The sequence below is a fragment of the Naumovozyma dairenensis genome, chromosome 3 (genome assembly GCF_000227115.2).
Source record: "Naumovozyma dairenensis CBS 421 chromosome 3, complete genome".
NCBI classification, from domain to species: Eukaryota; Fungi; Ascomycota; class Saccharomycetes; order Saccharomycetales; family Saccharomycetaceae; genus Naumovozyma; species Naumovozyma dairenensis.
The window spans coordinates 743,770-769,466 of NC_016481.1; the positions used below are offsets into that span (position 1 = coordinate 743,770).

At 35.0% G+C, this 25,697-nt stretch overlaps 7 protein-coding genes across 7 annotated transcripts; 2 read left to right on the top strand and 5 right to left on the bottom strand.

Annotated features, from left to right (window-relative positions):
• Positions 1-1,348: 1,348 nt before the first annotated feature.
• YAP1801 (Yap1801p) lies at positions 1,349-3,508 on the bottom strand (the record flags this gene model as incomplete). Its single annotated transcript, XM_003669183.1, has 1 exon — positions 1,349-3,508. The coding sequence occupies one exon, from the start codon at positions 3,506-3,508 to the stop codon at positions 1,349-1,351; it is 2,160 nt and encodes a 719-aa protein (XP_003669231.1).
• Positions 3,509-4,364: 856 nt separating this feature from the next.
• On the top strand, positions 4,365-4,769 carry MPC2 (mitochondrial pyruvate carrier; the record flags this gene model as incomplete). Its single annotated transcript, XM_003669184.1, has 1 exon — positions 4,365-4,769. The coding sequence occupies one exon, from the start codon at positions 4,365-4,367 to the stop codon at positions 4,767-4,769; it is 405 nt and encodes a 134-aa protein (XP_003669232.1).
• Positions 4,770-5,076: 307 nt separating this feature from the next.
• NDAI0C03300 (uncharacterized protein) lies at positions 5,077-8,316 on the bottom strand (the record flags this gene model as incomplete). Its single annotated transcript, XM_003669185.1, has 1 exon — positions 5,077-8,316. One exon carries the CDS (start codon positions 8,314-8,316, stop codon positions 5,077-5,079), a length of 3,240 nt encoding a protein of 1,079 aa, XP_003669233.1.
• A 1,280-nt stretch (positions 8,317-9,596) lies between these two features.
• SOL3 (6-phosphogluconolactonase SOL3) lies at positions 9,597-10,355 on the top strand (the record flags this gene model as incomplete). The annotated part of the gene is made up of 1 exon (XM_003669186.1): positions 9,597-10,355. The coding sequence occupies one exon, from the start codon at positions 9,597-9,599 to the stop codon at positions 10,353-10,355; it is 759 nt and encodes a 252-aa protein (XP_003669234.1).
• Positions 10,356-10,525: 170 nt separating this feature from the next.
• DNA2 (bifunctional ATP-dependent DNA helicase/ssDNA endodeoxyribonuclease DNA2) lies at positions 10,526-15,034 on the bottom strand (the record flags this gene model as incomplete). Its single annotated transcript, XM_003669187.1, has 1 exon — positions 10,526-15,034. One exon carries the CDS (start codon positions 15,032-15,034, stop codon positions 10,526-10,528), a length of 4,509 nt encoding a protein of 1,502 aa, XP_003669235.1.
• Positions 15,035-15,680: 646 nt separating this feature from the next.
• Positions 15,681-17,849, bottom strand: NDAI0C03330 (uncharacterized protein; the record flags this gene model as incomplete). Its single annotated transcript, XM_003669188.1, has 1 exon — positions 15,681-17,849. One exon carries the CDS (start codon positions 17,847-17,849, stop codon positions 15,681-15,683), a length of 2,169 nt encoding a protein of 722 aa, XP_003669236.1.
• A 477-nt stretch (positions 17,850-18,326) lies between these two features.
• On the bottom strand, positions 18,327-25,571 carry PRP8 (U4/U6-U5 snRNP complex subunit PRP8; the record flags this gene model as incomplete). Its single annotated transcript, XM_003669189.1, has 1 exon — positions 18,327-25,571. The coding sequence occupies one exon, from the start codon at positions 25,569-25,571 to the stop codon at positions 18,327-18,329; it is 7,245 nt and encodes a 2,414-aa protein (XP_003669237.1).
• Positions 25,572-25,697: the final 126 nt, after the last annotated feature.

Genomic DNA, 25,697 nt, shown 5'->3' on the forward strand with positions numbered 1-25,697 from the left:
TGGATCTTAGTAATAAATTGTATTTTTTTCTTTCCATTAGTTGTCTTGATATCATATAACTTACCTCTTGAGTTATTGTTTGACAATAGTAGAGTTGGTTCTGGAGAGTTGTACTGTATTCTTTAGAGTACTTTTCAAATCAGTTGTAGTAATTTCGTTTTCCTTCTTATTAGTTTTTTCTTCAGTAGAGATATCGTTATCAGACAATGTTAGCCTTGATAGTTCTTTTTCTAATTTAACTAACGATGCAACATGATACTCTGACATCGATTCAATTGTTGTATTTCAGATTGATATTGTTGACTTTTAGCGAAACGTTCTGAATCTTTAACGTCTGATAATATTTTCGTTAGTTCTATCCTAGAATTCATTTTGGATTCATCTAGAACCTCAGTTAATTTCTTCAGTGACTTGATGTCTTCTTATTTTAGTTCAATTAAGTGAAGATTCTCTTTCTTTTGAGAATCCTCACTAGGGTCGCCTTGATAGAAAGGAACCACAACTGTACATTTGATTAGTTAAAAAATTGGGAGAAATATGTGTAGCAATGTTACTTACACTTTTACAAGTTATAACCACTCATCCCTTTTTAGTATTTGCCCAAAGAGTCCTATATATAACGTATATATATTCCAATAAATCTGTTTCATTTACAGTTACATCGAATCTAATATCCGGTTCAATAGCAGTTCTATCGAGAGAGAGAGGCGTAACATGAAGAAAATTATCAGTATTATTACTACTACTATTATTATTCCTGGTAATAGTTGTAAAATCAGTTGTGGGGTATCAATTCTGTAGGGTTATTAATTGAATCCATGGCATTTAATAATGTAGCATATGGTGGAAATATGTTAGCTGGCATTTGTCAATTCCTCCTGTTTTTCTTTGAACGAAATTTTGTAATTGAAAGTGGTGAATAAGTATACGGTACTTTACTTGGATGGATACTTTACTATTAGTGATTCATCGTTTTCAATGGTCGTTTATTTGGCAGCGCAATCGAAGGCCTATTTTATAGAGGTTTATATCTTTATTTGTACGTACAAAGTTTGTAGCTAGAAAGAGTCTTGGGATTTCATTGCATATGGTTGATGTCCGGGGGAATTCACAGAAGTAGAAACAGTCAACGGTATTACCTTCGACCAATAAAGTTGTTTCATCTAGTGTTCATATTCACAAACGTGAGAATGTGATTCTATAGAAATATTATATATGTATGCTACAGTATTGTTTTCTTTACTTATTTATTTATTTACTTATTTATACATCATTTTTACTTTTAGAATCCTCCATTGCAATATGAGATTATATATAATGATATCTCATAAGGGTATTTACACCTCCTTTAAATGTCAATTAAGTTTGGAGTTTGTTGTTGGTTGAAATTATTAGCATACTGATTGTATTGTTGCATTTGCGGTTGTGGTTGAGGTTGCATTTGAGACTGCATTTGAGGTTGGTAGGCCGTTTGATTTTGCATTCCAAATGGATTATATTCCGTATTTAGTTGCTGAATTTGTTGAGGCAATTGTTGCTGTGGTGGTTGATCTGTTGTCATGTTATTTTGAGGTATCGTTGCGACATTATTATTGTTGTTATTATTATTATTATTCGAATTTGTCATGAATCCAGTGCCGTGTTGTTGAATTGGTATGGAAGGTGCTGTTTGGGTATGCTGTATTAGTTGATGAGATTGCATTTGTGGAGGCATTTGTGATTGTATATCGTATGTAGTTTGTGCTAAGTTCATTGAATGTGATTGTAGTTGTGGTGATGAAACAGAGAATGGGTTATTAATATTGTTGATAGACGATGAACTAGCTGGTAATTGTGAGTTTATCTGAGAAGATATTTGAGTGGGTTGAAATTGATTATTATCCGATTCTTCGAAATTTGTCGTTGAGAATGGGTTAATTTGTTCACGTTGTTCTATATTCTTCGTTATATTATCCATTGAGAATGGATTTTTGGATCCAGTTGCCTGTGGATGTAAGATTTTTTCACCATTCAACGATATATTATTATTGTTTGTTTGCGGTTGCACATTATTATTGTTTTGAATATTACCAGTCGTGTGTTGGTTATAGGTACTATTAATGTATCCGTCAGGAATTTGTTGTTGTGCAGATGGGAAAGCATGTGTCGTTTCATATGTTTGGAAAGGGTGATGGAGCTGTACTATTTGATTTTGATTAGAAGCAGAAAAAGTATTGATATGTTGTAATCCTTGTTGTTGTGCATGTGCAGGTGCAGGCACAGGTGCAGATGTTTGGGGTTGGTATGCTGGCTGTTGTTGGGGACCTTGAGAAGATACATTTGGGGCAGTTTGTTGGAATGCAGTTGTAGATGTAGTTTGTTGAGGTACGAACATAAATGGATTACTTGTAGCTTGAGCGATCTGTGTTTGAGATTGAACGATTGGAATTTGGGCTTGGATATGTGATTGTGATTGATCTAGTGTCACAGAATCTATTGAGAAAGGATTATAAGTATTGGTAGTAGAAGTTGGTGAAACAGGGGAGATTAAAACTTGTTGATTATTTAATTGTTCTTGTAAAATTCTCTTCTGTTCTCTAATTTGGTCTAATCTTACCTGAGCACTTGACTCGCTTGCTTTAGAGTTATTATTATTATTATTATTATCGATTGTAGCATCAGGTGTACCGTTACCAATGCTTGTGGAACTTTGACTAAATGTATTATGTGTTCTTTCATCTTCTAATAAATGTTCTTCTAAGGATCTAATTAATTTGGTGGTAATATGTTTTATTACAGGTATTTTCATTCCTATTGATTTTCCTGATTTCAAATATTTGACTACATGTTCAGTTAGGTTGACAAAAGTCTTATATAGATCCAATGTTTTTTCAGCATTACGATGAGATAATTCGAAAAAGGTCTCTAAAAGTGTAATGATCCCCTCATTTAATGCATTGTATAATGCAAGGAGATCTTGTACCAATAATTTGAATGAGAATAATAATAATTCATTATTCAAATCCATTTGTGAATACTTCAATTTTAATAAACTAGAAATTTGTACTTCTAATGATTCTACATGTTGTAGAGCTTTTTGTAAATCTCTTGGAGATGGATCTGTTGATAATTTCAAATTTGAATAACCCTCTCTTACATAATCTTTGTTAGTCTTCCCAAATTCTTGGCATCTAATTTTCAAATAGTTGGCATATCTAGTAAGATACCTTGTTTCAGCTGTAGAATTATTCGATATGCTAGAAGACAATGTAAAGAAATCTAAATCATTGGATAAATAGTCCAGTGTTACGTTCTTGTCACCTTCTCTGATTAGTAAATGAACCATGATAACCGATTTATAAGCGATTGTCCATGCACTATCAGAGATTCTTGCCTCTAGGGCTCTTATTATTTCACGGAAATCGTTTGGATCAGCTGAACCTAGAAGTATGGGTTCTATGTATTTTAGTTTTGGAGGCGCCAGCTTGATCTTGGTGGCTCCTTTAACAAGTTTCATATAGGTAGTCATCTTAGCACTGTGTATCGGTTGTTCTATCTGTTTATTGTCCTTTGGTATAGCTAATGGTTATCTTTTATGGTAAGCAAGTAGATGATCGATCGATACAAATAAACTGGCTACTTTTTTTTCTTGTTTTCCTGCGAGAAAATGGCAACCTAGAATTATAATATGTTGTATGGTTTTGCCTTTGTAGAATGTAGATATTATACTAATATATGGTTATCTCACCTACCTTCTTGTGTTGTTGATCTAATTATTCATTGATATATATTTTTGAATATAATTGTAGATTCCCCTATATGACTGAGATCTCAACCATTAACAATATTTTTATTTACATTTTCTGGAAATTTTTTCAGGGTTTGACCGTTGAAAGTGATCTGACCAGTTAGGTTTGTTTCTATCAGCCCTCATTTATGTAAACACCCATAATATTAGGGCTTATATCACGGTATTAGTCATTTTGTCACCGGTTGCTTCTCTACCCCTCCCCCCACAGGCTTCGCCCACATCTTGGACGCGAGATCTGCATGACTGAAAAATTTTACTCGAGAACTGCTATGCTATTTCTTATATAATAAAGAAGATCACCAACTATATTTCACGTTAGGGTGTTCTGACCATTATTCACTTGACTCAATTCATCAAGGACTAACTATTCATCCATTCATTTCATATCTATTCAGTTGCGTATTCGCTTATCTATCTGAAAAAGAATAATACCCAAAGTGATATAAGTATAACAGAACATACCGTATCACAACATAATACAACACACAATCTTTTCGACCAAACTAAATTTTTTTTTCAATTCCATCGTTACGAAAGAAATCACAAATACGTTTCTCAACTGAAAAATACAATAATGTCTACTACCACTATAAATTCCGCGTTCAGACGGTTCTGGCAAAGTCAAACAGGTCCTAAGACTGTCCATTTCTGGGCTCCTACTTTGAAATGGGGCCTGGTGATCGCAGGTCTAAGTGATATAAATAGACCTGTAGAGAAAGTTTCAGGAGCTCAAAATTTATCATTATTAGCTACCGCTTTAATTTGGACTCGTTGGTCATTCGTTATTAAACCAAGGAATTTATTATTGGCCTCCGTTAATGGTGTCCTAGGGTTGACCGCTGGATATCATTTATTAAGAATTGTAGATTTTAGAATACGGAATGGAGATTCAATGAGTCAATTGATGAAATATATTATCAATGGTGAACAAACACAAAAGCAAAAACATCAACAAACTAAGGCAATTACTTCATCATGAAAACAGTGATTCATTGTTTCTTTCATACGTTTCTTATATTCATTTTTTACATTTCCAGTCGGTCGTTCCTTATACACACTAGAAAATAAGGAAGCTAGTATTATTAGTAGTGAAAAAGAAAGCCTTTCGCTTCTTTCTTTATCATTTCCATAATATATTGTACAAGTATATTATATTATATATTTTTGCATACGTAAACGGGTACTATTAATATATTTCTTTCTTTTTTTTTCATTTGCGGGAACTTTGTTGAAATTTTATTAAATATAAATATACAAAAACTTGTATAATTGATAGATAGGCTATTTTAATCCATTCCATGCGAATTATTAGTATTATTATTATTACTATTATTATTAGTGTCATTATTATTGGCATTGTCACTGTTAGTAAAGTCATGATGAGATTGATTCCCTTCTAAATCTGGAACAGGTAATAATGGCTCAAAAAATACTGATGTCATGGTAGCATCAGAGATATTCTCTCTAACAATATTGGCTAATCGTAAATCATCCTCTGTATTAGCAGAATTAGTTAACATTGCCTCATGTTCATTCCCATTCTCATTATGATTCGTATTAGTAGTGGTATGGTGATTATTAGGATGATTGGACATAGGAACCGTGAAATGGTTATTAGTATGATTATGCTCATGATCATCATCAATCTTATGACTATACCTTTGCGATTCCTTGTGATACAAAGTTTCTTCTTCTTGTTCCTCCTCTTCTTCCTCATCATCATCATCATTATTATCATCATTAAATTTTATATGGTGGTGCTCATCTTGCCTTCTCTCCTCTGCCGTATGTGGTGGAGTAATGTCTATATTACTTCTTCTTATTCTCCCAGACATTTCATTCCCTGGCAAGGCCGTAGCACCGTTGTCTAGCTCTTTCAATCTAATATTTTCTTCACAGTTATATATAAACTGCATTAATTTGCCATGATTCAATCCGACATTGATCATTACACGTCCAAACCCATTTCTAACAATATCATGAATATTTTTGATTCTCTTGGATAATGAATTCTGAAGGTAATAAATAATTTCAATTTGATCAGTCAGCGTCATATCGTCTGTATTGCTATCTTTAGCTTTCTTTCTCTGATGATCATCGGATATTGAGTTATTAAGATTTTGATGTATCGTATAACCATGATTATTATTATGCTCATAGTCATGATTTAGAAAGTAATTATTTTGTGCCTCATTATTATTAGTCGTATGGTCATCAACATGTTCATCTTTGTACATTTTTGGTATGACCAAAGAACCTGAATACCACTGTCTATTCAATTTTCTCAATTCAGATTTGAAGAAATTTAGAATCCCGAAATCTAATGGTTGTAACATAGTGGAAGAATATGAAGGAATAATTAAAAGATCAATATTTAATTCATTTAAAACTCGTAGAAAATCCATTTGGAAGGGTATAATTTCAGAATTAATAATTAATAATCGTCTTGTACTATGATAATCTAAACCTTTCGATTGTAAGAATTTTGCAGTTTGTTTATGGAAACATTCTATGATATACTTGGAAAATATTTCGATTTTGTTCCTTTCTTCTTCATCTTCTTTTGAAGGGATTGTGATGATCCAATCATCCTTCATCCGATTATATTTTATTTGTGAAATGATGGAATCTCTGCCATTAGTGCGGTTATCATACTCCGAATTCAAGATGATATTTGGCTTCAAAATAGATCCATCAATGCCTACAGTGTATAGTAAAGAAAACTCATCATCAGCTATTGAAATCATAACAGTATTATTATTATTATTAGTAGTAGTAGTAGTAGTAGTAGTGTCTTGCAAGTTACTGTCCTCCCTCATTCCTCCTGTTGATTGCTCCTCATCCTCTTCTTCTCCGTCATTACCATCTTTAGCTGATGGTTGATTTTTTTCCGTATCATCAAAGTTATAATGGATTTGATGTGCAAACTTAGAATGATCCCCTAGATCCACAGGATTAACAGTTTGATGGCCTATATGGTCTAAATCATGCGGTATTCTTGAAGAACTCACAGTATCGATTCCATCCAATGAATAGCTGCCATTGTCATTGTTACCCCTATTGTCTTCTGTTCTTAATAATGTATCTATGACACTTTCACTGATATTATCTGTGTTATTATTAGATTGAAATGACTTATGGAAATAATTTTCGTTCTCGTTTCTATTTCTCTTTTCATCGTTGTTTTGTCGTGATTCTTTTGTTTCGATTTTACTTCCATTTGATCTACGGTCATCCTCAGGATTTTGAATTTGAGTTCCATGCCCACCAGGTATATTAAAGGGTTGTTTTCGTCTCTCTTGTTCTTCGATATGTAAAAGTGATGCGTTCTTAGTATTATTATTATCATTATTATTATTATTATTTGTTGATATTTTGCTTTTCAATTTTTTAGGAGAACGATATCTATCACCAATTTCCCCTACTTTAATTAATATTTCGTCACAATTCCAAATACGATCATCATATTCAGTTAAAGATTGGTTGAATAAAATGTTGGACCTCAGCCATTCCTTATTTTTAACCTGATCATCTTCATCATTACAATTTCTGTTTTCACGATTGTTATTGTCATTATTATTGTTGTTAATGGTTGGATGTAGTTTCTCGTTGATCAATAATTTCCTTTTCTTTTGTGAAATGCCCAATTTTTGTCTAATTCTCGTAATAGTACGTTTACTAACCACTTTATTATTTGAGGAAGAACCGCTGTTAACATTACTATTATTCCTATTTTTCATGACATTATTATTTTTAGCGAGTCTCTTGATATAATTTAATGCATTGAATGTATTCCTCAGTTTACTATTGAACGTATGATCATTCAAATCGGACGTTTTAATTAATATCCCGTCGTGGATGATAGAATATGCAGAAAGTAACGTGAAAGGATCATTATGCGGATCACTCGGACTGATAGTGGTAGCATTATTTAGTTTGTCTAATAATTCGTCAACAGTTTCAGTTTCATTCAAAGCCAATTTTTTCCTATTTAAGAACCTTTCAATATAATATTTTAAATCATCGTCCATGTTAGGTAATGGGAACTCATTATTATGAGCAATACTTAACATTGCCTTGAATAACAATATTTCATTTGATTCCAATAAAGGTTTTGATGCAGCTCCGAATATGACACTATTTTTATGGAAACCTTTTAAATGATCATCAAAGGTTTGCCTTGCTATACCGAAATACTTGCTCACTGTAGTGACTGATGGTTTCCTTACGTTATCTCGTAAATGTTTATTATTGTATCTGTAAAAAGTGGTAGCCATTTCAATGATGTGACGTTTTAAATCTTGTTGTTCTATTTTATCCATGGATTTATCTCTACTTATTCGACCATAATTTAGTTTTGAAATGTCATGAATCATAGCAGGGTCCGTTATATAGACTTGCTGTTCGTGGAATTCTCCAGGAATCACCTCCAAAGGGTATTCATCTGTCGATTTGATCAGATCTGGTTCCACATTCGATAAATTGATTGACATGGAGAGGTCAATTATTTTCTGCAGACCTAGCATATGAATATATCTTGTTGTTGCCACCCTTCTTTGCAACTATCGCTTGGGACTATTAAATTCAATCTAGATCTTCCCTTTATTTTCCTCATCCAAAAAGAAAATAAGCTTTAGTTTCCGATGGACCGATTTGAACACTGGACGATTTAGATTAGTTATGGCACGGGGTACAAATATTTTTCTTATCCAAGTGTATTTTTGTGCTAAACCCTTTCTTTCTTGCACATGTTCTCAAAGCTTTTACCCTACCTTCTACTCAACCCTACACCAAAATCTGGAGGTCAAATAGTTCACCTCTAATTACTTAATATTTTTATGCAGATGAGTAGTCTGGGGCTTTAAAATTATATACATCATATACTTTATATCCTCTATGAAATCTACGTCTGCTACTTCTGCAGAGACATTTATCTCATGAATGATACGAAGTTTTTTTTAATCATTCCCTGGCCCTTGTGTAACTAGATAAGCCTCACAATAAAGTACTTAAAATGGTATAAGTTTAACTCCAATAGAACCATCCCCTTTGACCTGTAACATGTACCTTATATTTGTGTTGCCCATATCTGTTTCCATATATGTATAACATATACACCTTAAAATATGTTTTAGCTTACCTAATTATTAGTTTTCCTAGTCTTTTCTATCTTTTCCCCTAAAACCCTTTCCCAACCCCGCCAACCCCTCATTTTATGGTGCGCTTAACCCCGTACCAGTTCATATGCCTGGTTCAGATGTATTATTATTGTATTTCTGTGTTGTGTCGTCGTTCTCGTGGAAAACAGTTCTTGAAAAAAGCAATGGGTTTTTACTCTAAAGTAGTCAACAGATCGTGAGTATCAACACCAACCCTAAATATTTTAGCCCTCTTCCTTTCTTTGTTCTTACAACCCCTATACAATCAAGAGAGTGGACCAACTAGACCCTAACTTGCATGCTGTTACGTAAGTTACATTATAATACCGCTTTGTTCCCGACCCTTTCGAGATTTCCACAACGCAAAAACTGAAAAACTAACAAAAGTGAAAAATTTGGGAAATCTGGGAAAGGTTCCTGTTAGTATTACGTGATTTCAAGGGATCCTGTCAGTCGCCGTCTGTTAGGAACAATTCAAAGCTGATCACCTAACATAAGTGTACATACGTCATTTTCCTTAATTCAATTATAGATATGTCTTGAAATCCATATATTTCTTCCATCTTCTTTCTTACTTGTAAAAACATACCACATACAAGAAATATATAAATTTCCAAAACTACGAACACAACACAACACAACGAATAATGGTCAGAGCTATCGTATCCAACATAGAAATCAGCCTCTCCAAGTCCTTAGGTGAACATATCTTAAAACATCAAGATATCGCCTTAAAATCCGCCAGAAAGTTCAATCTGGCAATCAGCGGAGGATCCTTAATCAATGTCTTACGTGCTGCATTCATTGAAGACAAAACATTAGCCTCCAAAGTCGATTGGCATCAATGGAATATCTTCTTCGTAGATGAAAGAATTGTCCCATTAGATAATCCAGATAGTAATTTTGGTGCATTCAAAAAAGCTGTCTTGGATTCATTACCTGAAAATAAAAGACCTACCGTTTATACCATAGATGAACAATTAGTCAAAGATGGTAAAGATTCATACCCCTTGATCGCAATGGAATATGAAAAAATCTTACCTGAAAAACTCGATTTGGTCATATTGGGGTGTGGTCCTGATGGTCATACTTGTTCATTGTTCCCTGGGGAAAGTCATAGATATTTATTGGATGAAAAGGCAAAGAAAGTTATGTGGTGTCAAGATTCTCCAAAACCTCCAAGTGATAGAATTACAGTAACTTTGCCTCTCTTGGGTAATTCAAATGAAATCTTTTTCGTCGCTGAGGGAAGTTCAAAACAAGATATTATGCATGAGATTTTTGATAAGGAAAATTTGGAATTACCTTGTGCCTTGGTTAACCATTTGTATGGAAATAAAGTTACTTGGTTCGTTAACGACGAAGCTGTAAAGAAAGTTGAAAAAGATATTCAATCTATTAATTGATGCGCAATCTTTTTTCTGATTACGTATGCAGATAAATTTTATTGCATATATAAAAAACATATAAATCTTTTCAAATAAATATACATGCCTTTTTTAATTTGATTAAGACCTCGTCTCTCATTAATGCTTTTTCTGTTTAGAAGATTTTAAATTGTCCATGCAACCACACATCACATTTCAGTTAACGTTTGTTTTGTAATCGGTTTATTCTTAACGATTAGTGATTCTGCAGTTATATTTTTAGCACCCTTCTTGGGTACATCATTGTCGCCAACTCTTAAGGCTGAATCGGAAAATTGGCTGTCTACGTTTTGGGGAAAATCATAGCATTCAAGACAGTTCGTTGATAAATCATATATCCAATTACGTTCTTGCAATAGATTCATAAACCCCTTAATTTCTGGAATACTACTAATTGTCTTTTGAGAACCAATTATTATTAATTTTGATTTCGCTCTCGTCATAGCAACATTAACACGTCTTAATTCTTTTAATAACGATCCCCCATTCAAATGAGCATTACTCCGTACCATGGAAATTATAATACAATCCTTATCACGTCCTTGGAATTGATCTGCAGTCAGGATCTCTAAGCCATCATATGCTGCCGACCCCAAAACTTTCTTCAATAATTTTAGTTGAGCTCGATATAACGTCATTACACCTACCTTATCACTGGAAACCCCCGAAGTAAGTATACCTTTCACACATTGTCTTGTTAACTCTGCTTCCCCTACATTCGTTATGGTATCATTATTGGCTTGTTCTGTAATCTCAACACATTTATCATAATTCATGAATATAACTTTCCTTTGAGGATCAAGAACATCCATTAACCAATCTTGGTCTGCATCAGCCTTTCTGTACTGCCCTAAATTCTCAAGATGTGGAATATGTAAACTTTGATTCTTAACTTGTTCTGTACCACACTTTAATTTATTCTCGTAAATTAAATAATTAGATAACATAACAATATCTTCACACATTCTATATTGATATGTCAACTCCACCACACTATCTGGTTGTCTTTCACAAAAATACTTAAATAATGATTCTTCTAATCCTCCTGATCTGGCAGCCTCGTTCTTCACTAAAGGTGGTAATTGATAATGATCACCGACCATGACAAATTTTATTCCAAATCTTAAGGGACCAAGCGCTACAGGTATCGAAATTTGACTAGCTTCATCTAAGATAACATAATCGAAATCTTTCGATCTTAAATTAAACATAATATCACGAAGACTTAAACATGTCGTAGCTACAACCGAAACACCATTTATTGTTTCTAATAATTCTTCATATGTGTTAAGAGAATCATATTTAGGTAAATATCGTTGCGTATCAGGATGAACTCTACGTTTGGAACCTAATCTAATTATATCAAATTCAACATCTTTCAATTTCAATAAAATATTATCCACAGCAGAATGTGTATATGAAGTAAGAAGAACGGATTTATTATCGGCAACTAACATTTTTATCAACTCTGAAATCACCGTCGTCTTACCAGATCCGGGCATACCGAGAATCAACGCATAATCATTGGCTCGCATAACTCTATCGATGGCTTCTATTTGATTCTCATTGAATGAAGAATCTTCTGGAATGGTATATGAAATTAATGGAGGTTTATCTTTGGGTACAAATGTAGGAGATTCATTGTCAACAATGAATCGTCTCATTCTTTCATCTCCACCATCAGATCGTTTCGTCAATTTGGATTTCCCCGTTTTCTCATCAACAAGTAACTCACCAGGTTGAACACTGGGCAAAAATAAATTTAAAATATTAAATCTAGACGATGATAAATTTTGTTGAATATCATTTTTATCAATTCTGTACGTTACTAAATTTTGAGTAGCCATTATCTCCGTTAAATTAAATTGAGGCTTAATTACACTTTGAATAGATGTACGATTACCATTATCCAAAGTAATTTTATTATTCAAGAGTTTTCTATTTATAGCCACAGTAATAGAGTCGCTCGAAATTTTAGTGACCAACCCCTGACATAAAGAAAAATGACCATTTTCATCACTGATTATTACGTAATCATTGATACCAATTTGTGAATGTAACATTGATAACGTTTCATCTTGATTTTGTCTCTTGAAAGAATAAGTATATTTACCACACTGTTGCGAACTACCTTGAATATCATCAACTATAAGGTTCGATAGACAGCGACCATTTAATGATTCTCTGGTTTTACTATCAAACAGAAATAGCTCCGCATTGATGCTACAGACGCTTGATTCCTCCTTTGTAATTAAATCATTGAATTTGAGAAAAAAGTTCCTATTCTTTTCTAAATTGGTAAGCAAATGGTTAGTTAATAATTCGTATTCTCCCTTTCGTAATTTGCTGTCTTCTGCATTTCCATTTTCTGCCAATTTGTTCAAAACCATACACATGTCCTTCGTATTGCAATTTTCACAAAGTGAAGCTCCAGCTAATGGAGGCAGCTTATATTCTAAGCGTTCCCGATTAGTTATTTCTTTCAACTGGTGTTTAAACGTTGTCGCCATTTGATTTCTTAACATTAAAATATGCTTAATAGAATGTAATATTTTCGGAAATTTCGTCATTGATTTATCCCTTGTATAATACAATAAGAAAAAATCTACTGGTAAATCATACTTATCATTCAACAATAAAGTGTAAATTAAACCCTGTGCTTCATGAGAAAGTCCTCTATATTTTCCTGTCTTAACTTCCAATGGTGCAATACACTTTATATTTTCAGTATTTGCTTCAACAGTTAAATCTAGATACCCTTTTAATCCATAAGTTGATGACCATATATTTTCTTCAATATCAATGACATCCGAGATCGAAAGTGGTTGGGTCTTTTTGAGGCCAGAAACAGACACGTAACATCCATAGTTACTCTTTTGAACAAAGTGGTTTACAAATTGTAATATATTCTCCGCATGATCTTTAACAATCTGTTCTTTTACATCTGCTAAACTTTCGTTGCACACCATAATGTCAAACTTAAAAGACTCTAACAAAAAATCTAACCTTTCATCGAGGTACTCTATGGTAAGTAACTCATGGGACATCATATACCTAAACGAATCTTGTAATAATTCATGTACTATATTACCAATTGTCATTGCTATACTCGGTTCTCCCCTGGGGTCGTTAAAAGATGCTTGAATAACAGATCGCCGTAGACAGTCGATGGAACCGCCTATCGATGTGGCTGAAAACAGTAAATCAGGATTGAGTATTAGTAAATTATCATTAGCTAACTGTGTTTTGGGATTTATATCATCTGATAACAGTCGTTTATTCTCTATATTTTTACCTTCAATGATGTGAATGACATCTCCTACATCATATTCCAAATACGACCATGGACGTCGTATTATCACTGAACTTTTTTCACGTTGGGAGTTAATGCAGCTTAATATTTTTTGAATGCCTATTCTTGGTAATGTAAGCTCACGTACTTCAAGGATAACTAATCTTGTAACGCCTTTTCTTTCGACTGCTGCCTGCGCCAATTTCACATATTCTGACATATTTTGGTCTGGAGTGTCTGATTTTACCTTCAGATTTTTACTGATTTGATCTCCTAATATTCTTACTTCTGATTCAGGTTCAACATTTCCGTCCATACCATCTGAGTTTTCCATCAAATCCAACAAAGAATCGGAAAAATCAGCATCATTACTTGTATCCTTGCCGTTGGGTATATCTGTGTTTTCTGCAGATTTCTTTTCCTCTATTATCTCTTCTGCAAGATTACCCAACGGTTCTAAATCAGCGTTGTTTCCTTTGCCAGTAGCTATCGGTGTATGTGTCCCTAACTTTTGGGTATAATGTTGCGTCAATATATCAATCAAGGAGTCGTCACCCTCATTTAAAGAATCGTTATCTTCTCCGAGTGTTTTCTTGGTGGTACAGTATATTGAATTCGTTGGTACCCCACTTGGTGAAGAGGGTAGTTCATCTTTTATCCGGGACATGTTCGGCTTTAAGGAAAGATCACCTTCAATGTCACCAAGAATGTCATCAATATCTCTTAAAGTACCCCTTAACGAATCCTTGACTGTATTTCCTTTTGGTGAGCCCTTCTCTCTCTCAAGAGGCGAGTCTAGTCTCATTCCAACATTGTCATCTTTCTTCATATTATTGAAATTTAGAATAGTTTTCCATTTATTAGCAATGATTGGAGTAGAAGATGGATCTTGGTTATTATCCATTAATGGGGGATCATCAAGTTTTGACGGTGAAGATCTAAAATCATCTGGTTTATGCTTGATTGCCGGACTATACTTCCAAATTACTTGTTCTGCCGGACTCTTTCCATTTTTGTAACTTCCATTATCATCAATTGTAGGTGTCTTCTTTATTTTATCAGATTCATTTTCCTCTTTGATTTTGGAAACAACAGGAACCTTTTCTATCGAGACATCAGTCTTAACTTTCCTCTTAGTCCTAATAGTATTTCGAACCTGCGATACAGGTATTGATTTGAGAACTGCAGATGGAGGTGCAGATTTTGAATCTAAATTATCTACCGGAGCAAATTGATATTTTCTTTTTCTTTTCCTCGATGATTCAGTACCCTGTTTAGTTACCTTTTGTTTTATGACTTTTGACTTAAGATTGGGTGAAAGTGCAACTTCAGCAGAACGTTTCGTCCTCTCAGGTGTCTTCGGCATCTTGTTCCTTCACAACAGCTATATCTTAACAGGAAGCATATGTTTCTGTTCAAAAGTAACGATCGATAGATGATATGGAATGTCCTCGGAAAGGTTTAATAAAATCTCATCTGAATATACTAGAAATATTTCTCGGTCAGAGCAATTTATAGATCAAGCTTATGTTCATCTAAATTTATTAGTTTTTGTATATAATTTTGAAAAAAAATATAGACGCACCTAGCTAACTGCATGTAAATTACGTAAGAGATGGTCAGAAATTTTGGACAAAATAAGCGTTTCCCCCAGGTAATTTCTTGATATTCAGAGACAGGTAACATGCTAAGAAAATATATCTTAATAAATATATGGTTGGTGAAATTCTATAAATCTTATACAGTTCCTATATAATTCTTGCTTCGCTCTGGTGCTCGTTCTAGGTAGAAATCCAACCGCGAACACAAAAACATCATTTTAAAACAGACACAAAGAGTCATTCTTCATGAAGCGGTCGATAATGCTTAACGAATTGGTCGACTCTTGCTCATTTGTTTCATTAATTAACAAGCTACGTTGATGAATGTGAGAGCACGGATTTGTAAGGACTAAAATGTTGCGCCTTCGACTTTTTGAATTGTACATTTGATATGTACTAGTAGGTTAGTAATTATGCAAAAGATAAATAAAAAGGAGAATTCGGTTCACATACCTTAGTTATTTTAACAAAACTATAATCAACAAGTGCATCAGTTTTTGGAGATTTTGGCTGTTCATAAGTATTCGTGGCTACTGACCCGGTAGTATTTGTATTTGGTTCATCACTGACAGCCGCTTGGCTGGAACCTCCCGATGGGGCAAGGGGTTCCACATCAATAACACCAGTATTTCTTTGTGGCTTGTTTATCTGCACTCTTTCAGGTTTTTTCGTAGCATACCCTTCAACTCCTTCATGATGAAGAAATAAATCATTAACGCTTCGGACAACTTCATCAAGAATATTATCTTTATACGTAACGATTTTATCCTCTATCGAAGTGCCTTGAAGTTCAATATGATAACGTTTATCGTTTAGTGCAGTGGATAGTTTCCCAATCTCAACTTTTGTCCTTAACAAAAATTTATTCAACTCAAAATGAATTTCACGTTCCATCTCTTCTAAGTTTCGCTCTCCCTTGGTGTTTTTTGCAACGGAAACACTGTTTGGTTCCACATTTTGTAAGCGGTTGTCAAGGTCCGTAGTCGGCAGTAGGTAATTACTGGATTCTTTGTTTCGTTGTGATAGTTCACCATTTGGACCAGATACTACATGTTTCTTTACCCTCTTTTTACTTGATTCGTCATCACTAGACAAAGATATCTTCGATGCCGCTAGCCAGATAGGTCCTTGAGGTGATGTTGATTTGCTTAGTATAGGTATCCTGTTATTTGGAAGGTACGGAATGTTAGTCGTATCGACATCTTTATATAACCTTTCCATTAACCCTAGTTTCTTTTCGAGGTTAGGGTTAGCTCCATTATTGGTTGGGTTGTCAAAGTTCTTGGTAGACTTCGTTTTCTGATTCAATTCCTGTGCTGAACTATTAGAATTCGATTTGGTTTGAATTGTGTCTAAATCATCGGAAGGTTCAAAAATATGATCCCCAGGCAAGGACGTAGGAGCAGAAGAATTTTCTCTTCCATTTGGTTCCGTGCTTCCTCCCTCCGCCTCAATTAGGTCTAGATCGATTATTCCATTATTTGATTGTAGCTCTTGTCTCTTTTCGCTTGGAGCATGCTCGTTTCCATTGTCGACATTTTCATTACTTATTTCTTCAACCGAACTCTCGTCATCCAACTCAATATACTGCACAGTGTTAGATATATTTGAAGATTTAGTTATTTCATTTCTGTCTTTGGAGTTGGTTAATGAGGTTAAAAAATTCCCATATTTGCGTACTCCCGAATGCAAGTTAGAGTCCGTATTATCTGCATGCCGTATAACTGGCAAAAGTTTTGAAGATACTGACAAATCCTCATCCTTAAACAGAGCCTGGGTAGCATTTTCTTTGAATGTTGTGCCTGGCACCTCTATGTTCGTTTGTTTGGCCGTTTGGCCCTTTTTGGCCTTTTGGCCCTTTTTGGCCTTTTTCGCCTTTTTCTTCATTCCCTTGAATTTTTTAGCAGCTTCTTTCGAAATCTGCTGATTTGACGTTGGTATAACATTAGCGTTGAATGTAGATATGTGGTGATGTGATATATCCGATTGCGGTATATACTGCTGCGGTATCAGCGTTCCATTTTTATTGGGGATTGGTAATCGATGGAGTGGCATAGCGTCTTGTAGAGAATAATTCATACTTGGAGTACCATTTTGTAAAGTATCTTGGTTAAGATGTGGGAAGGCATTCATATAGTTCATTCCTACAGGAGGTACAGGCGGTAAACGCAGCCAGGTAGGTCGAGGTGCTCCAAAGTTTGGCCAAAGTATAGGTAACTGATTGTAATTTCCTTGCCGTGGCGGCGGTGGCGGTGGTGGTGGTGGTGAATTAGGAAGAGGAACGATTGATGTACGATTGTTATCATTATTGTCAGTGTTATTCATGCTCTGTTGTAGCAGCCGCTCTGCTTTCTTTCTTTGACGCTCTAAGAAATATTCTTTGTTAGCTTTTTTTATTGCCCTTTTGGACATGTTGTTGCTCCCACCTTTTTCTACCTTTCCTTCTTTAAAATTCTTCTTGGGTCTATTCTTTTTGTTTGAGTTTCCAGTATTAATTTTGTTTGGTTTTGTAGCATTATGGATAATCGTATTCTGCTTCGGCTGGTCTTCTTGTTTCAACGTAATTTGCTTCCATTCCATGATCTTCTTCTTCTGATTGTAACCCTTGCTTCTAAATTGAAATCTATAAAGTTTACAGAAAAGTAATTATTACCTATACTAGTTCTTTTAGTTGTCGATAGATGTTGCTCCTGTTTCATCATTGCTTTCACTGTGGAACTTCGTGTTAGATTTTTATCAACTTTGCGGTAGGCAGTTTTAAAAATTAGCCCGAGAGTATGTGCTTGTGACAGATCTTGCAACAATTGCTCCCAAAAACGCACTCCCTCTGGCTCCGTCATAGAGTCTAAACGTTCATGGTACAAGAAGACGGTAATTTATGGATATGGATTCGATAATGGAATTAGGTTGACTGTCAATCTCTTTTTGACTCCGGAAAAATATATTTAAATGATTATATCTTCTGGTCTTTATGATAAAAGGGAAGAATGCATAATATTAAATAGAATAAAAAATAGCGTAGAAAAATACATAATAATATAGTGGACACCTTTCGATTCATGCAAATGGATCTTGTTGTTCAGCTTCCAATTCTTCGTCGCCTTGTAACTCGTTGAATTGAAGGAAATGCGTCGTACGATGTACTTCATTATAGAAGTCAAGTGGGATATCTAATTTCAATTCATAGCTTATCTCCTTATTGAAACTTGGACCCATGAAGGCAAAGTTCCACACGTTAGATTCTGGGACTAAGAAATTACCTATAATTCGATCAGATAATAACAATTGAGCTTGTGAGCTAAATGTAGGCTCAAACCCTTCGGGTATTTCACTTGTAACATCCCTATTTTCTTTAGCCCATTCGTAACCTTCGTCGTTCAAATTGTATGCGGATAGAGAGATTGAACCAGGAACAGAGCAAACTGACAGATCGATCACATCAGTGTAGTTTTCTTCGAATAATTGAGTGTGAGTCATAACTTCGTTCGCCGACATGAATTTGATTTCGTTCGTTTGGGTATGTATCCAACCAAGTAATTCTAGATTCTCCAGATATGGATGCGATTGACTATTCGGTGCCGCACTCATATTGACACCTCTACTACTACCTAATTGGGGTATCAACACGATTGTCTTGACTTCCTTGATATTCGGATGATCAACTGGAGAAGCACCAAACAAAACACCAGCAATTTGAATTTTCACATCAGATATTTGAACAAAATTAGTTAAAAGGTTTTTTGGCAAGACATAAACATTCTTTTCTTCAACAAAACTGTCTGAGGAAATATATATATTTTTCAAACGTAAATATAGTAAACTGTCAGCAATGGCAGATTTTCTCCATTCATTGTTCGAACTGAAATTTTGGTTTTCATAATTACTTGAGGTCACCACCACAATTTCTTCACCTTGAGCATTAATATTCTTAGTTTTCATAACAGTAGAACCACCTATATTATCTACGTCTGCATTATCTCCTGTCTTCACAGCTTCTAATTCAGCCATTTTTTGCCTCTTCACAGATGGTGCTTTAATATTTTGGCCTAAAATTAAGTCCTTAATTTCTGTTTGTGTTAATGCAGAGATATTCACATTATATTTCTTCCCATATTCATTAAGAATCAAATCACGCATCTCTGACTCAATGCTAATCCATTGTTCGTCAGAAAATGAAGGCCATAAATGGTGTGGTTTGACTGGGATCGTTGGATCACCTAATATAATCATCTTCGCTTTCTCTTCATCAGTCTTTAACCCACGTAATAGTAAAATTAATCTCGAGAAAGCAGTGTAAGAAGAAATTCTATCCAGCCAATCATCATATATGTTAAATAATACCATTTGTGGCTCAGTTGCTTTCATAACAACGTCAGATAACTTATCGATCGACATAGATGCAGAAAATGGTAATCTTAGTTCAGTAGGTCTCATAGCAATATTAGGGAAATCAAGCATATGAACTTCCAATGGATCTAACATAGCCTTACGGGTAACAATAATTTGTTTCGGTTGTTCCTCTTTTGGTAATGATCTAACCAATGCGCTCACTTCTTCAGCTGTTTTCCATTTAGCCAATTGACTCAGACGTTTCTGTCCTGCCCATACAGAGGTATGGATAATCTTTAAGAACAAATGACCTGTCTTGGGGTTTAATATAAAGATACAACCGTTGACTGCCTTTGTTGCAACATTTCCCTCAAAAGTTTTATGCACAGTAACTCTGTAAACATTAGTATCATCGACAAATAATTTAATATCATCATTAAATAGTTCAGCATAATTTGACGAATTTAAGAATGGCTCTTGGATATTAGATTGATAAATTTGGAGACCCTTTCTTATACGTTCCCTTAAAACATATAAGGCAGGGTTTGCTTTCATAATTGTCCTCATACTATTTTGAACCAACGGCTTTAAACCATTAAACCAATTACCATAGGCATCATACATGTTATATGCTAGATCAATCCCGATCATTATACCGGTTGGAGAGGGATACATACTAACATTATCAGTGGTATAGTCTAAGAATTTGGCACGAACATAACGAGATATGTCATGAGAATCGTAATCACCATATCTTAGTTGAACATCAACCCACATTTTATTTGTTAGAGCAGCGTTATACCTATCGTTAGTTTCATGTAATAAGGAAGGTTTTGAAACTTCCCATTGGTAGGTGCTATCAATTGTCACGTCAGCTGCTGACGAATTCATTTTGTACGATTTACGTGGATGGACTGCCTCTTTTGTTACAGTCTCTATTTGTAAAATATCTAATTCACCATCTAAAATCTGACATATATCAAAAACAACGCTTTCATGAATTTTCTGCCATAAATGAGCACGGAAGATTTGAACCAACGATATCTTTAAAGTGGGGATTTTACCATGTAAGAATATACCTGTCAAATCCAATTGAACAACGAAACCAACATAAACATTAGCTCTATTAATAGTAGGTGACCACCAAAGTGTAAAACGACGATTAGGGATTTGACTTAGACCAGTTCTTTGAGCATGAGTCAACTTTTTGAATTGAAGAGAGTCTTCAAATCCTGACGCTTTCTCCCAAAATAGACCTTCCCATGAGGTAAAGCCAGTACCCTTGAATAGTGTATGCTCTAAAATTGTCTCTATACCACCAAGTGCTTGGATTACATCTGTACGGTACGAATTCAAGTTCCAAAGTTTACCATCATGGTGAGCGTTAGTCCACCAAAATGGGCTATTACGTTCTAAAGAATATTTCTTGAACTCTCTACGAATACGATGGCCTCGGTCATATGCTAAGGTGTGCCTATCTCTTTGAAATAGCGTACTGATACGAGGGATACCTCTATCCCATGAACCTTCTAATTCTTCAAAAGCCAATCTGCGGTTTTGTTGGAAAGCTTCTTGACGTTTTGTAGCATATTCTGCCCAAACTCTTCTTGAATCTAAAAATTCATTCTCCCATGTAGCTATGTAACGGAATATTGTTGGAATTAACTTTTCTTCTTCATGAGTCATACCAGCTCTAAAATGTGTTATACCCGTGTCAGTTTGTCGAGAATAATTAAGATCGGAGGCTGGAATTAAGATATGAGATGCACTAAGCATCCCGAGCCCACCTAATTCTTTCGGTGTGTAGAATACTGCTGGTGGAAAACGTGTTGGCATTTTAGAGTTTAAACCTAATTTAACACGATTCTGAATCCTCGTCTCTGCTTTGACTAAAACATCTAGTAACCTTTCAGAAGAGACTGTTGCCTCTCTGAAATAAGTGAATAACGATATTAGTGCAGTATTCCATTTTGCAGCAATTTTAGTGAAAGTTGAAGAACCTGCCGCCATCAAAATACCGTTTATTCTGCTCTCAAAATTAGTAATCTCTTCCTCTGAAACCTTTAAGAAGGCCTTGGCTGTCCTTTGTTTAGTAGCTTCATTGATAAGATCCCATACACCTTCATCTGTGGAAAGGACTTCAGCTGTCCTATGCTTGGGTAATATTCTAACTTCGAATCCGCACATAGTGAAAAGTAAATTTGGATTATTCTTGCTATAAACGGAAGCAAACGATGTGCTCCAATCTAAAACTGTTAATGAGCTAGGAACACGGCCTTGGATTTCCCAGAAAACTGCGCGCCCAAGGTTCACATCTTGACGCAACAACCTCATACGAGCATCTCTTGGCCAACATTTTTTATTGTTATACCCAATGGCGTTCTCGAAGTTTGGATCTGGGTTCTCTGCAAGATATTCATCAGTAAGCCGGTCCGCATCTCTTTCATTAAAATGGAGTAATATGTATACTCTGTCTAAGTATCTACAGTACATCCTTATTGGGTGTTTTTTCTCCACTTCCAAACTCTTGAATTGCATGAAATCATTTGGATTATCGACGGGACCAACCATCTCGGATGCTCGTTCTGGGCCTAAAATCAAGAGGTCGATCACGAATCCATAATATTGATATATGAAGGAAGCAAACTGCAGACCTCTTAAGAGGCCATATTTATTGACATGGCTCATATCTTTAAAGTTCAATATAACATTATTCTTCGCCGTCATATAATCTGCAATATTCTGGTCCATGACAAGACGTAATAACCTATTCAATAAGGTGAAATCAATTTTCTCGGCCAATTCATCTAGTTGAGTTTCCAAAAGAACGGTAGATTGCCCTTTGGAAACATCCCACACATCAGATATATTATTTATACCTTGACTCCATTTATAAACTAGAAGTGGCGGAATCTCAGAATCACCTGGTTTGATCCAATTAGGAAAAAGTTTTCTTTGGTCAGCCTCGTACCATAGGTAGTGGTCAATGTAAGCATCGGTTATTTTCTCTAATGGATCAACTGTATATACTGGAGCAATTGACTGGAAGTGTTCCATCATTGTAATATCGACCGGTTTAAATACCCTTTGTGTTAAAATATATTTCTTGATTCTATTTAATGTATCATGAGGATTGTCGTATGCTTCTTCAATCAAAGCTAATTCTTCTCTTTCAGCGGCATTCAATCTAGATTTCGAAGCATAAACATCTTTAAGATTTTCTAAGGCAAGAACCAAAATTTTTGTATCATTTTTATATGTTAAAGGAGGGAAGGGGATTGGTGAGAAATTTCGTTGGTCAAGCCAATCAACCATTGTAGAGAATATTGATGTTGCTTCATCTGGTGTAATCTCTGGACCGTTCTTTTCAATCTCATTCTGTCTTTCTTGTTCATTCTTGATCCATAATCTTGTTAATCTTCCTAAATTTTTTTTCATTACTGTCTTTTCGACATGTACCCCACGTTGAATACGTTCGCGGTTATAATGTGCAGATGAAACCCATCTATCTGCTTTAGCCTTAACGTATCTCTCGATGATATTTTTGATGGGTTCAGGCATACCAGGTACATCCCAGGGTATATTCGCTTTCCAACATCTCCACGCTTCACTTAGGTGCTGCAGTATTGTTCTTGCCTTATTTTGTCTTATACCTTCTGGTATCATTTCTAATATATCGTTCATTACGGATGCTCTTAATTCTAAATCATAGTATGCCTCAACTCTTTGTTTCGTTGTAGTTTTCACGACTTCATTTGATCTACCTTCAAATTGACGACTTAACAAATTACCTAGCCATCTTTCCAAAATTGGAATAATACCTCTCATGAAAAAGATCCAGACCCTCCATGCTGGTTGCCAGAACCCACATCCCGGTCCCTTACCCAAAATCTTATTGAACCGGTAGTAAACTACATGTTTCAAATCTTTACAAGCCCGAATCTGATGCATGACCTTATATTTATAACGATAAATACCAGTAAGTTGACCTAGATGATTAAGAATATAATAAATACCATCAGCTAATTGGAAAGCGTCGACATTTCCAAGCCTATATTGAGTGTGAGCATCGACAAGAAGTTTAACGACTTTCAAAATTTCCCTCATCAAATGGAACGTATTACCGAACCTTGACTTCTTACGTTCTTTCGTTGTCAGTGTTTTCGTTGGCTTCAAATTGAAATTATAGTCTAAATGTAAATATGTCAATCCTCTCTTATATATCAGCAGATTTAACATATTATGTCCTTGACGACAAAGCTGTAAACCCGCTTCGACCCAATCGATAGTAGTTTGTTGAAAATATTTGGTATTCCGCAGATTTTTCAATAGTTTGATTTTCTTTATGTTTATTGGTTTCTTCGATTTTAGTTCATTTGCGACATAATTCTTTAGAAGTTTCTGGTATGAAATTCTTACTTTTACTGGATATTTTTCGTCTGGATGTTGTAAATACCATTTTTTAACTAAAGCAATATCTTGTGCCCTCGTTGTCTTTCCTGATCTCCTATTAAAAGGGTATGGCGCATGGTAAAGAGACATGGCATCTTTCAACTCCGGTAAAATAAAGTCTTCATCTTCTAATAATGGAAGACAATCAACAGGGAGTGAAAAGTCATCAGAATAATTGCGCATATCCACTTTCTCAAGAACATCAGTAAAGGTAATCGGGTTCAAAGAAGGATTGAAAAAGAACGGTGGAAGGTCTGGATCTTCATTATTATCTATGAGGCATGAAATTTGATCATTGTACCATGGGATTTCCACAGACCGTGGCCTTGAGTTATATACATGAGGGAATGCAATCTTATATTCGCTTCGAATTGGTACTCTAAATATTATCCTGTCTATTAAATTAAACTCGCTATAATCTCCTTCTTCTTCCTCTGGATATAATGGTTCAAACTTAGGTCCCCCTGGAATAGCCGTGTTTAATGCTTTTGAGGTGAAAAATGTTTTCTTATTAAACAAATAGTAATAGTTATTATCTGTGACTTCATCTCTTAGAGGAGTTGCTAGTCTATAAAGATTGGCCATAGTTTCTAACTCCAGGTTCCATCTTTTATATGATGTTCCGTTTACATGCTGTTTATCATCTGCCAAGGGGCGTGGATCATAAAGCCAATCTTTGACCCATTTATCATCTTTTTCATCTAATGGTAGAGTGATAGCATCAGATGGTTCAATTGTTTCAATATGTTCTGGATAGGATAATGGAGGTTCATCGTCATCAAACCCTGGGAACCTCATTCTTTTGAAGTGAGTTCTATCACGTTTCTCTCTTCTCATAGCAATCCATGCAGTAGACCATTGTGCAGTATATATAGGTTCTATTACCCTTGGGATTTCGTTGACAAATGTTATGGCACCTGTTATATGGTATAGAACTTTAACTTCTTTAACTTGTTCCCAAGGTTGAGGCATATTTTCTAATAGTTTCAGTACTGCATGAGGCATATACTTTAATGCGACTAAGAAGGCACGTTTGCCATAATCAAATCTTTTAGAAGCCATATCAGAATGTCCTTCTATTATTTTCCTTAAGTGTTCGTGGGGCATGTCCACTTTATGTGATTGTATTAATCCACCGAATTTCTTCTTGTTTATTCTTTTCTTGGAGGGTTGTATGTCCACAGAAGTATAGTTATCTTCTCCAGATATATTTGAATCATATTTTCTTTTTAAATCATTAGTTTCTTCGTTTGTCAGTACTAGGTGGGGGTGCGGTGGTTGTAGTGATGGAAGAGGTATCGTAGATGGCTCTTCATCGAAGTCCATTGGTGGAGGAGGAGGGGGCAGTGGATTTTCTGAGATGTCTTCTTCATTGTCAAAGAGTGGAGGAGGTGGTGGCGGTAAGTCAGGCATCTCATTGTCCTCTACCGCTGGTGGTAATATATGGTCGGAGCCTTCTTGATTATTTTCATCTTCAAAAAGTGGAGGAGGAGGAGGAGGTAGTGGTGGTAAGTCCGACATGTCACTACTTTAAACTAAGGAAAGTTGGTAATAGATTCAATTTTTATCGATATAAAATGTTTGATTTCCTTAGGTTACCTTCCTTTAACAGTGTTGTTTACTAACATAAGTACTAACTAACTTAGA